Source organism: Dermacentor silvarum, chromosome 11, assembly GCF_013339745.2.
Source record: "Dermacentor silvarum isolate Dsil-2018 chromosome 11, BIME_Dsil_1.4, whole genome shotgun sequence".
Taxonomy (NCBI): domain Eukaryota; kingdom Metazoa; phylum Arthropoda; class Arachnida; order Ixodida; family Ixodidae; genus Dermacentor; species Dermacentor silvarum.
The window spans coordinates 93,202,877-93,215,172 of NC_051164.1; the positions used below are offsets into that span (position 1 = coordinate 93,202,877).

Below are 12,296 nucleotides of genomic sequence, written 5' to 3' on the forward strand. Positions count from 1 at the left end.
GCTACAGTTAAAAATTTGCAATTTCGCTCATATTTTGAAACAGCGACGAGATGGCTGACGCAATATTATGCGCCGTGTAAGTCTTGCACTGTTTCGTGCGGTATTGGTTGGAGCAAAGGTTCGCAGATGGGGTCATCCGATCTCCTTTCGTGAAGAAAACTTTCGTCTGCACGCGACCTCCGATATCGCAAAACGCTCTCCATTTCGTACTCAAAGGCCACGGTCTTGTATAAACCTCTAGTCCGAGTCGGGCTCGTTTGTGTAGCTGGCGTCCCCTGGTGGTGGAGAAGCGAAATGACACTACTCGTTCTGCCTACTCTTTTGTACACTGCCTTTCGTTTCTTGCTACTGGCTTCGTTTGTCTTCTTAACTTACTTGGTGTCGGTTTATGGATAAGCTGCAGAGCGTCGCTTGAGCCAATCCTTTGAAGGAGCGCTCAAGAAGAAAGGCACATTACTGTCCAGGCACAATATTCTTTGCTACAATCAAACGCGCAGTTGCCTCAATTTGAGCTCCCTGTCAAACCACATATATGTGATCGGTTGGCTAGTGCTTGTGTATTTCTGTTGTGCAGTCTTATGCTCACTACTATAACACGTAAGAAAAAAAAAAAAACAAGGAGGAAGGGAAAGAGCGGAGTGTCTTGCTTTTCCTTAATATTTTGTTTTTCATCTTCAAGGAAAAACATTTTAGCAGCACGGTTTAGACAACTTGGTGTACGTTTTTTTTTTCTTTTTATTTCCTGGCCATTCTTTCTCTGGGAGCCTCCTCTCTTGGACTTTGTCATAGGGAGGCTTGCTCAGCCGTGGAAGAAATGTTAGTTCTTTTCATACGATTGGCTTGATAAGTTCATCGTGCGGTGTTTTTAATTCATTTCTTCCGGAATATTTCTGTTGATTTCATAATAAATTTACTTCTTTGATAATAGCATCGGAATCTTGGCCCAACTCGCGCAGTAGGCATGCACCGTTAGCGAAGGAAACAGAAAATGAAAACGCGTGTCTCAGAGGTAAAATCTTCTACTGGCAATCTGTTGGTCCGGAGTTCGAATCCTCTGGGGCATTGCAAGTTTCATTAAAATTCAAACAACGCACTCTGGGGATTTCAGCGACGAACGCCTATGGATCCAGCGGACTTGGAAAAGATCATGACCGCTATCGCTGTAAAAGTAAAGTTATAACAGGGACCTGTTTTCTGACAGTTATTTTTTATCTATCTTTTAGTGCGATTAGCGTCCTTGGGGCACATCACGTACTTTACGGGGTCTCCGCGCGTCCGTGCGTCCGTCCGTGCGTCCGTCGTCCGTCCGGCGGTCGGTCGGTCGGTCGGTCGCTCGGTGGGTCCCGTGGGTATGTGCCGCTTTTCAATGAACCTTTCGCCGACTTGGATCACCGAGTATTTGCTTTGGGGTCTCGTTCTCCCGTTTTAGGTTAAAGCCCAAAGCCCAAGTTCAGAGAGCGAACAATTCGCAGCGTTCGCACGCAACGACGTGCCACGCATCTAGGAGGCCGTGTGCTTACTTCTCGGCAGCGATACCAGATGGCGCAGCGTGTACCAAAAGAAGCGCCAGATAGAAGCTCGGTTGTCGCGCGATGCGTTTCTCAGCGCCATGCTCGGGCGCGTCATGTGCTGCAGAGACTACGCGCAGGCTTCCCGGTGGCACCCCTAGATGACGCAAACTGTTTACAGGGAAGCCCGAGAGAGGAGTGCAGGTGCAGTACAAGCCTCATACTTAAGGCGTTTCGTCGGTGTCGATTGCAATATTGCTTCAATGCTGAGCGCTTTGCCGTCGACAGTCATTGTGAGATGGTTCTGCCAAGTCCTTTCTTTTTCGCTTTTTTTAAATCATTTGTCGCGCCGTGTGATCTCGACATTATTTAACACAGGCGCTACCAGAAGCGCGGTATAGTCATATGCGAGCACCCGATGAGAGAGTCAGGTGCACAGGGGCTGCAAAATCAGCGACCAGTGCACCAAGTTTACTGAGCAAGGTTCAGAATGCGCGGGAAAGGTTTAAAGGCCCACTGCGACGAATTAGAGCACTGCACGGGCCGATTTTTTCAGCCCGGGCCCGGCCCGGGCCCGTTTTTACGTTGGGCGGCCCGCCCGAGCCCGATCAAAACTTTTATGGCGATACCCGGGCCCGGCCCGGGCCCGGAAATAATCTACGTTACCCGCCCGGCCCGGCCCGCCACCCCTTTACCTTAAGCCCGAGCCCGACCCGAGCCCGACTCGAAACGGGCCCGAACCCGGCCCGAGACCGAAAAATAATGTTTTTCAGAGTTGAGAGGCCCGAAAATAACTCGCTGCACGTTACATGCACACCACCAGAAAGCCCGATTCCGGCCCGGGCCCGCGTCAAAAAACCCGAGCCCGGCCCGGGCCCGAGTCAAAAAGCACACGCCGTGCCCGAGCCCGGCCCGAGCCCGTGAAAGAACTGTGCTGCCCGGCCCGGCCCGTGGGCCGGGCCGGGCTCGGGCTTTCGGGTAAGCCCGAGCCCGTGCAGTGCTCTAGCGACGATATCTCGCGTCATCTCAATTCGTCAATGGGTAATATAGGTATCACAAAACTAATTGCGGTAAAGTCGCAAGGATCGCCATCACAAAGGCGTTTAATGCATAGACTTCGAGTTTCTCGATAGCCGACGAAGGGTGCCCCTGGTGGTGTGTCCGAAGCGAAAACACGGATATATCGTCTACCACAGTATCGTCAATTCCGGCCTCACTTGGCAGAAATTGCAATTTTGCTCGCAGACAAGAACCCATTCGCTGGTACGTTCCTCTCGCTTTGAGCGTGCAATGTTGGATGTTATTGGCTCCCCTTATCTGATCTTATCTGATCTTTCTTTTTGTTTCGCAGTGCATCTACTTTCAGTGAACTTCTTGTGTGAGCACAATCGGCCAGATCGAAAGATACAAGGCAGTGGCTTACTGCTTTGTATGTAAATGTCAGGTTGCGTCTTAGTAGTTTTGGGAAAGGGTTTCGTTCCAGTCTTTGCAAGCTTTGCTTCCAAATTCGTTTAACGCAGAGAGGTGGAGAGTGTTTTATAAACACTTAATTGATGATCAAATTCAGCTTAATTTGTTGTTAGAGGCAAGCTTTCTTTGCCTGGATGAATCAGGTGTCATTGGATGCCATTGGGTGCCATCAAGTGCCAATGGGAATCAGGTCCATTCTTCGCCAATACCTCGGAAGGAGATGTGAAAATGAGACCCAATGAGCTTAAAAATCCTTAAATATATACCGTGTGCCCGAACTGACGTTAGCCATGCTTTAAAAAATACTAATAAAAAGTGAAGAGAAATACACCGGTAGGTGATAAAATAATACAACCTACGGTGTTCGTTTGTCATAGGTCAGGCGATCTAACACAATACATGTGCTGCCTTGTTTTACAGTTTTTGAATGTTTTGCTTCACGTACAAGGCGAAGGTCGTTTCTCCCGTTTTAGGTTAAAACCTGAAAGCTCAAGAAAGTCGCTCTTCTATGTTACCTATAACGAAAGAACCCTGACAATTTTTCTTGCTCGAAAATGAAGCCCTTCTCGCCGAAACGCCGGCGTATCAAATGGCCAAACGTAAGAGGTGAGGTCTACAAATGATATCGGGGAAAAAAATTATTGAGAGTTCCGCGAACCACACAGAACAGACAGCAGAGAATAACGTCGATGAGAGCGCGACACGGGCTGTCGCCTTCTCTGTCGCGTTTCGTCGGAATTCGGTGGGAAAAAGTCATTACTTCCGGCGCGCATACCGATAATTGTATCGGAGATCGATGAACCGCGTGGTGCTGGTCCTTCATCCGAACCCGCAACGCTAGTAGTTCGCGTTATCCCGCCGACGAACCCGCTCTCGGTCATCGCCTACAGGGCCATTCTCTAACGCTCTGACGGACTCAGAGAAGTTCGCAGAAGTTCGCGAAGTATACACTCTCGCGAACATTTTTTTTTTTCGGCGATAAGTTGGACTACTTGGTTTCTGGCGTTCTTATTTGTTTTCCTCGAACGCTGACTTTCCGTTTACAGTGTGAACGATTTATGCATGAATTATCTCTGAGCTATCACCCAGAGAAGGTGGGTTTTTGGAGTTTGGGTCTTTGGCATGTTCCCACTGAGCATCGCAATGCACGCTCGAGCGATGCGAGTTACGTCTAACGGCAATGTTTGGGGCCCGCTAAAGAGGCAAAAAAAGAGTGCACATACGACACACAAATAAGAATCTATGTGAAGCGAAACTTTCATGAAGCGTTTGAATAAACGCTATGCAACTAAACGTTACGCCTGCCATTGTCTTTGCCTTAATCTTATGCAGCATGTGTTACGCACCGCCCAGGTCGAAAGTTTATTGCCACGCACCGTTTATGTTTATGCACTACACCGTTCACAAGCTTATACCGATAATAGCAGATACAAACGCATATTCACAGGGACGAGACGTCGATCCAGCGATGTGACGAAGGCGATGTATGATGATCGTCGAGGCAACAAGGGTGAGGAATGGTGGACGCACCGAGAAGTAAGGCGTATATCCATATAGGGTGCCTCTCTTAACGCTAGCCAAGTTTTTATAAGAAAGAATAAGGAAGAGAAAAAAAAAAAAGAAACGGTGCAAGATAGGGTTATAAGACCTAAGCACCATAGCTAACAATGGCTGTCTGTGCCGTCTCTCTTAATCCTCGTCCTGCGCGCCGTACGTGGATTTAATCAACACAACTATTCATTGTATTACTGGTTTCGTGACTAAGGTCAAGAAACCAAACGTGTGATTCCCAGCGCCCATTTGGTTCCTTCTTCGAGCCGAAATAAGGTAGGAACAGTAACGTTTTAAAGTGACCAATGCTTGTTGATGTTTTTTAGTTTTTCGACGTATACCCTGAGAAACCGCTGACGTCTTACGGCTCCTACCAGGGTCTCGTTCTTGAACACGTCTCTAAACCGTCAGAGCTGAACGCGACATCTCGTCATGCCGTTAGATTATTAAGGAGTGCTTATATTACAGTTCTGACTTTTTTTCTTTAGGTTTGGCTGAACTGGAAGTCCTCGACATCGAAACCCGAGACAAAAAAAAAAAAAAAAAAATCTTAGAAGCCTCACAATGCCCTAAATAATTTACTTTATTATATTTTCTACAATCATTGTCGGTTTCGTTTCTTAGGAGGTGTACAGTGCTTAGCGATTGAAACGCGATACTCAGACAGCGTGGCGGTCGGCGCTTTTTTGGCCACCAGTGATCACTGGGTGATCGCTGAGGTGGTCGAATGAAGTTACGATGCATCAAAAAGATTCTCGCTATCATGGGACACAAAAATGCATCATCTCAGTGTCACCAGCGCCCACCAGTGGCGCAACAAACTGCCTGAAGCCATGTTGTCCGAGTATCGCGTTTCAATCGCTGAGCACTGTACGTGTAGTAACGTCACGAGAAGGAAGGTGGTCACGTGAGAGGAGAACATCGCGACTTTTCGGCACTGGCTCCGGCTGCTACATCGCGCACAACAGCGAGTTGCTGTACTATCACGCTTTTGTAAGCTCTACCGGCTCTACCCTTCATCTACCTCTACCATGTGACTGGTTTTTCACTCTTCACCTTCACACGCATACAATGGTATGCCTCCAGTTCTTTTTCTTAGTGACAACACGCGGGCCTTTGTAGGGCTGCGCGATATACTAGTGAGACCATCAGCAATTTTGAGCTAAACATTGAAGCTCGTGAATTCACCAATAAAGTTGTAAGGAACAATTGTGAACAGACCCCTTCCAGATCTTGAGGGTTCCACTCTGGGCTGGCACTCTTCCTGACTTGGCTCTCATCCGCGCTACCAGTTAACAGGGAATCGATTTTCGTTAACAATTACATGAACACAACTGAGAATGACGCAAAGGAAAGCGTAGAGGAAATTGACTGTTCTTTAAACTAAAATGTAGAGTTATAAGTGTGAATGACGGTTCGATAGACCTCGTGCGCCTGTGTTTCGAATTGGACATGCAGCGCCAATGCGGCGGGTACTGACGAAAAATCTGCGTTGCCTGCTCGGAGCCACGCAGGGGTGAGAGTGGCCACCAGCGAAGCGAACACAATGTAAAATAATAATGAAATATCAGTTTTTTAAAAGTACACCGCCTGAGAGATGGCAAAGGTGAAAGTTTATCAATTTCGTTGGAAAGCGTTCGAGGCTGTTTTTTTAATCTTTTTTTTTTCGAGGTGGGTCTGCTTTACGGCATGGAAAAAAGCGCAAGGTAAACAAACGCGTCTTTTCTTCGTACACATATTGTGTAGTTTGCTCTCCTATATCCTATTAGGACATACTCGAGTCCATTGTTTTCGTTTGTTATTAGTGAACGTCTAACATCGAAATTCGAGCTAGTATACGGTGGTGCACCGAATAAAAATGCGGAGAGCTCAGTTTGCTGCATATCTGCCTTCGTTTACGGTTTGACCTGCCGCCGCGAGCTGACTTTTAAGCTCGGCGTAATCGCAAAAACTTCTTACGCTAAAATTGTTCTTCAGAAAAAAAAATTACAGCCGATCCAGATGCCTCACATATTGTTACGGTGCATTTGTACAGGACCGTCCGCGCAAGAGAGAGACGAAGAAGTGGTACACTGTACATACTGAAGCTGTGACCTGTGTACCAGCGTGCGCGTCTTCCACTAGCCTTTCACGTGTAAATAGTTGTAGTTATGTCTTCTGTGCTTTGGGCTTCCTCTTCGTAACGATATCATTAGCGACGGCGCTCGGCGGATGGCAAAGAGCACTTACAAACGAGAAGATTTGCGAATTCGGGCCGGGCCCGAGCGACCCGTTCTTGGGTCATCGTCGGGCCGGGCGGGCCCGCTTTCTGCTTGCGTCAAGCCCGGGCGGGGCTTGGAAACTGCGACGCGCGCATTACTGTAGTCCCGGCCAACGCGTGCTAGCTAATGCGTGCTGCGTGTGGGACAAGCGTATATACGCGACAAGCTGGCTATCAAACACACCTTTCTAAAATACGAGCACTACAAGACGGGCGTTACGACAATAACCGGAATCGCGTAGCAACAAAACTGTGTGCTCACGTCTGAGCGCACGTCGTAATCCACGCTTTTTCAAGCGAAGCTTGTATTGCCTCACAAGTGTCGGCGGCGGCAGCGGCGGCGGTGGTTGTGGCGTCACGCTAAAACCCTGTCGAAAACCTGTTGAAAACTCGCGTCTCGTTCACTTGGTATATTCCAAAATTGTCATGGAAGGGTACGAATGTATGACTAACATGACTGATAGGTCGTGACATCAATAACGTCACATGGTCGTCAGTTACGTCATGATTAACGATAATAAAATCACGTGTGGCGCATACCCGCATTGTATATGCGGGTATGAGCCAGGGACAAGAAAGAAAGAAAGAAAGAAAGAAAGAAAGAAAGAAAGAAAGAAAGAAAGAAAGAAACTTGGTGTCCAGATGGGAAGGCCCCGCGTGGTGCGTTCCGCTGAGGAGCAGGCTGCCTTTGAGCAACGGCACCGCCAACTCGCCCGGGAAAGGGCTCGTCGTCGGTGTGCCGATTCTAGCATGAGCGCTTGAGGCAACAGCGCCGTCTTGCCACAAGCTTCACTTACCCCCATTTTCTCGACAGGGGAAGGGCTGGTGATGTTTTTTTTTTACCACGCACTTTCCGAAGGTGTGCGACAAACCGATCGATGGCGCTGCTGATTTCTTCCCTCACGCAATATACACAACTAGCAGGCGCATAAGTCAGCACCGCGAACAAAGCTTATTCGTTTGAAGAACTCGTCAGCGTTGTTTGTCCTTCCGTAGCCGCAAAACAGCGAGCGGGGCCATGGTTTCACGATGCCATTGCCACTCGACGACAGCCGCCGCACACAACTTCAGGCAACGCGCCGGGAATGGAACACAGGGAGTATGCTTGACCTGGCCGCAGTGGCGTACAATGAATACCAAACATATAAGAAATTAACCCCCCATATATAACAACTTCTGAGAAAAGCATTGCAAATGTTTTTTATGTATAAATTATTACAAACCAGGCTTGAATTCCCGCTATACTTGGTTTGGCTTCATTTTTCTTTGTCCTCGCACGTTGTATGCGTACCAAAAAAAAAAAAATGTTTTGCGGAAGCCGTAACAGCATACGTAGCGGAAACCTGGGAGCCTTCGAGCGTTTATTGTAACCACTAACTGCCATATTTGATGAAAGTTTTTTTACTTCCTCTTCTTAAGGGGTCCTGCTTCAGCTTCGTCTGTTTCTGCTCTGGACAATGGAATCTTATAGATCCGCTAAAACATTGTTCTTAGCAATTGCAAAGCGTACTCATGAATAAAGAACGCTTTATGCATCGGCCTCCGGCACACGCAGCCACACAACACCTGTCGTCGTCAGAAGGCCTGCAAGCACGCGTACACCGCGAGGGGGGCAGATATGAAGGGAAGGCGGCGCTTTTGAAAGTGGACACTCCGCGACGCGCCTGAACTTTCTCCTTTCCTTTCTCGTCTCGCAGGAGCGGTCAAGGGGAGCGATGACCCCGCGCATCATTGCCAGCAGCCGGACACTGACTTCGCCCGGAGGCCTCTGTCTCTGCCTGGCCGGTCTGCTCTTGTGCGTCCCAGTTGTCGTCGGGGCAGGTAGGATACGATCACGTGATAACTATTTGTCTTCTGCTGTTGTGTGTGTGTGTGTGTGTGTGTCCTGTCTCTGCCTGACTTTCAGTAAACTGGCTTTCCAAAGGGAGAGAGAAACAGAAGAAAGGGGAAAGGCCGGATGGGAAGATCCGGTTTGCTACCCTACGCTGGGGAGAGAGGGAAGGAGGATGTAAAGTGACAGCAAAGTAGAGATAAAGAAAATAAGGAGCACAGACGCAGAATCACAATCGGTCACAGGTGGCACAGCACAGTAGCACTTGCAGCACTCTAAACATCTGTCCAGGCTACAGCCGCTTGTCCAAGTCTGTTGCCCTTAAAACTGCAACAGTGCCCTCGTCGCCCTCCGCTGCGATGACTTGTGATGTCGACATTCTAAAATCAGTTCCTCTGTTAGAGGTCTTTGGTCAAAATGCACGCTATCGCGATTGCGAGCGATCGTCTCTGTAAATTGTAGCGAGGACAGTCACAGAGAAGGTGCTGAAGAGTCTCCTCGCTACCACAGTCATCACACGAGGCGTCGTCGGCCCATCCGATTCGGAATGCAAAAGACTTAGTGAAGGCCACTCCTAGCCATATTCGAAAAAGTAGGGTAGCTTCGCGACGGCATGGCTTTCCATAAATTTTACGTTACCTTGCGGGAAGTTAGCCTGTATTAACCTGATAGCGTTAAGAGCCCCGTGTCGCAGAAAATCCGGCGTTGGTGTAAAATCCGTCAAAAAAAAATGGTAAAGTACGACTTAACCACAACCTGCAGACATGGTGGCGTCCGATTGTAATTTGAATGTACGAGAAAACAATTCTGTCACGAGGAAACTCAAACACAAACCCCTTTTCCAGCGTTTATACCATCCAAGAGCGGCGCACTCGGTTATGTTAGTTGCGAAAATCCTATCCGGATGGCACTCGCATCCTCGGCAGGTCAAATTGGGACACGCGCGCGCGACGGGGCAATAGCAAAGAATAAAAAAAAAAAAGTAGGCCCTAGGGCCTTCAGATTTTAATATAAGACTACTTACATTGCCCCTGAAAAAACTTTTCCCCAGCAATGCATTTCTGTTTAAAAGTGAAGCCGACTTTAAGGGGATCGGTGTAAGCTTGTTCTTTGTAAGCTGGCTTTCCCACGTTCTGTGTTGCAGTGGAGCCTACTCATAAAGAAAAATGCGATGCGAACGGCGCCCGATAACGCTTTCGCGTTGCACTCTTAAAGGCGAAGCTTAAGCGTCCTACATTATTTTTACACGACTCCTTAAATTGCTATGACATTTCTTTCGTTCAGTGCTGGCGTGCTCATACATTAGGAATGAATGAAACAACCGTGAAGTTTGGCACATCCCAACGCCACCTTGAGAAGAAAAAAATATGCGGTTTTACGTGCCAAAACTACGATCTGATTATGAGGCACGCCGTAGTGGGGGACTCCAGAATAATTTGGACCACCTGGGGTTCTTTAGCGTGCGCCTAAATCTAAGTTCACGGGTGTTTTCGCGTTTCGCCCGCATAGAAATGCGGCCGCCGTGGCCGGGATGTGATCCGGCGACCTCGTGCTTAGAAGCCCAACACCATAGCCACTAAGCAACCACGGCGGGTCCCAGAAGAAACACTGTAGTGCACTCACTGCCAGGAAGGTGGTCTTCAGGATGTGTTGGTCTTGCGCCTTGACACACACACACACACACACACACACGCACACACACACACACACACACGCACACGCACACGCGCACGCACGCGCGCGCGCACGCACGCACAGACAGACAGACAGACAGACAGACAGACAGACAGACAGACAGACAGACAGACAGACAGACGGACGGACGGACGGACGGACGGACGGACGGACGGACGGACGGACGGACGGACGGACGGACGGACGGACGGACGGACGGACGACGGACGGACGGACGGACGGACGGACGGACGGACGGACGGACGGACGGACGGACGGACGGACACCGGCTTACCACACTTGACACACACTTTTTTACCCCTTCTGACGATAGCGAATAAATAAAAGGTTCATTCTATGATCGTGTTTTCTATTGCGTTACATTCTCTTCCACGTAGATCGGAGATTCGTGTTAACGCCCGCTCAGTGGTCTTGCTGTTTTGCGTATGGCGCCAGAACAGACGCTCTAAGCCTCTACGCGTCCTAAAACCTTTCCATGCGTTTAGAAACGGTTCCTTGCGTTATTTATCAAAATATATACCGGCGGTTTCGGTTTTGTCCGCAGTAAATTGGACACTTCTTTTAACGGTTACTCATTAGCAACCACAAAGCAGAAGGGCGCATCCCAAAGTTTTTTAGCAACAAATGTATTACGATGTCTTAATGTAAAATGAGGTAACCGAGCTATCCCTAATTGACTGAATGAAGACATTTGTGCCAGGCACGTTCTAGTTTACACGAAATGGGCGTGGCGCTTCCTCAATGGGGTATGTGAAATCAGATAAATCGATCTCTCAATTTATTTTTATCGGCACCAATGTACAAAGGCCCGCTGCCGAAAAGAAAGGAATGACTGAAACCTCGATAATGGCAGTTTCTAATTAGCATTCGCAAATTCCGAATTTCGTTTACAACTTGTCAGGCTGTCTGTATTTTTTTCCCTTTTTTTCACGGACCGCTCTTTCTGTATTTCTTTATTGACGGGAAATAAAGATTGCTTATTTCGTTTATTGAACTGTCGTCATGTTCTTTACCTCTGCTTGCAAAGGTCCTGAGCCCCAATGTCTTCTACAAAGGCTTAGCGTGAAGTTCCTCCCTTCGCTTGTTTTCCGTATTCCGTGTCGCAACAGCCCAAACATCGAACGAAGATTATCTTCTGCATTGCTAGCTCTCTTTTTTTTTCTTTCGAGTAAAAATGGCGCGAGGGGGAGGGGATCATGTTTACTAGAAGCTGAGCCTCTTTGTTACATGACCATCGACCGACTCGCTAAAGGCCTGCGTTGCAGACTTCACAGCAAAGCACGCTTCAAGCGGGTGTACCTGCGGAGAAAAAATACGCATAAGCACTTAATGAATCCAAGGAAAGTAAAAATAGAAGGTCAAGTACTAACGGCGTTAATCAATTAACGACCCGCTCAGGCGTATGACGCTTTATTGCGCACGGGCTGAACATGTCAAGTACGTCGGTTACTCAATACCTGGTGCCGCGTTGCCTAACGAACTTTATAAAATCGTGACGCGAAGCGTGAGATAGTGCCGGACTTTGGAAAGCTCGTCGGGTGTTGTTATCAAAACGAGGATCCCTGCTTGTTCTTGTTTGGTTGTGCTGTTGTTCTTATTGGTTTCTAAGCGCGTGTGTTTCGCTGTGTACGTTGTGCAAATATAATATCGCACGGTTGGTTTACTCAAGCAAGGAAATAAGCAGCTAGCTGGTGTTAACGCACGGTCTCTGTCTGGAAACATAATAATGGATGGGTTTAAGTGCTTGCGTATCGATCCTTTTCTTTACATCCATGTCTCGTGTTTCTGGATGTGCATCTGCGCCTCGTTCCTAATATAAACGTTTGTTAGAGTTTGGGCTTTCATATAGCAGATTTGTTTATTTCCAAAGAAATTGTTGGGGGTCACCCAGGCGAAATGCTGGTACAAACAGCTTGAGTGTACCTGGGTGACCTTTATGGCAACATCCGACTCCTATCACAGGTTTAACAAAACTAACACT

The 12,296-nt window shown here is 48.1% G+C and overlaps 1 protein-coding gene across 1 annotated transcript in view; it reads left to right on the plus strand.

Moving 5' to 3' along the window:
• LOC119432742 (uncharacterized) overlaps positions 1-12,296 on the plus strand; it is a 142,743-nt gene that overhangs the window by 12,552 nt on the left and 117,895 nt on the right. The window contains 1 exon segment of the mRNA XM_049658565.1: positions 8,487-8,610. Coding sequence (XP_049514522.1) covers positions 8,487-8,610 — 124 coding nt within the window.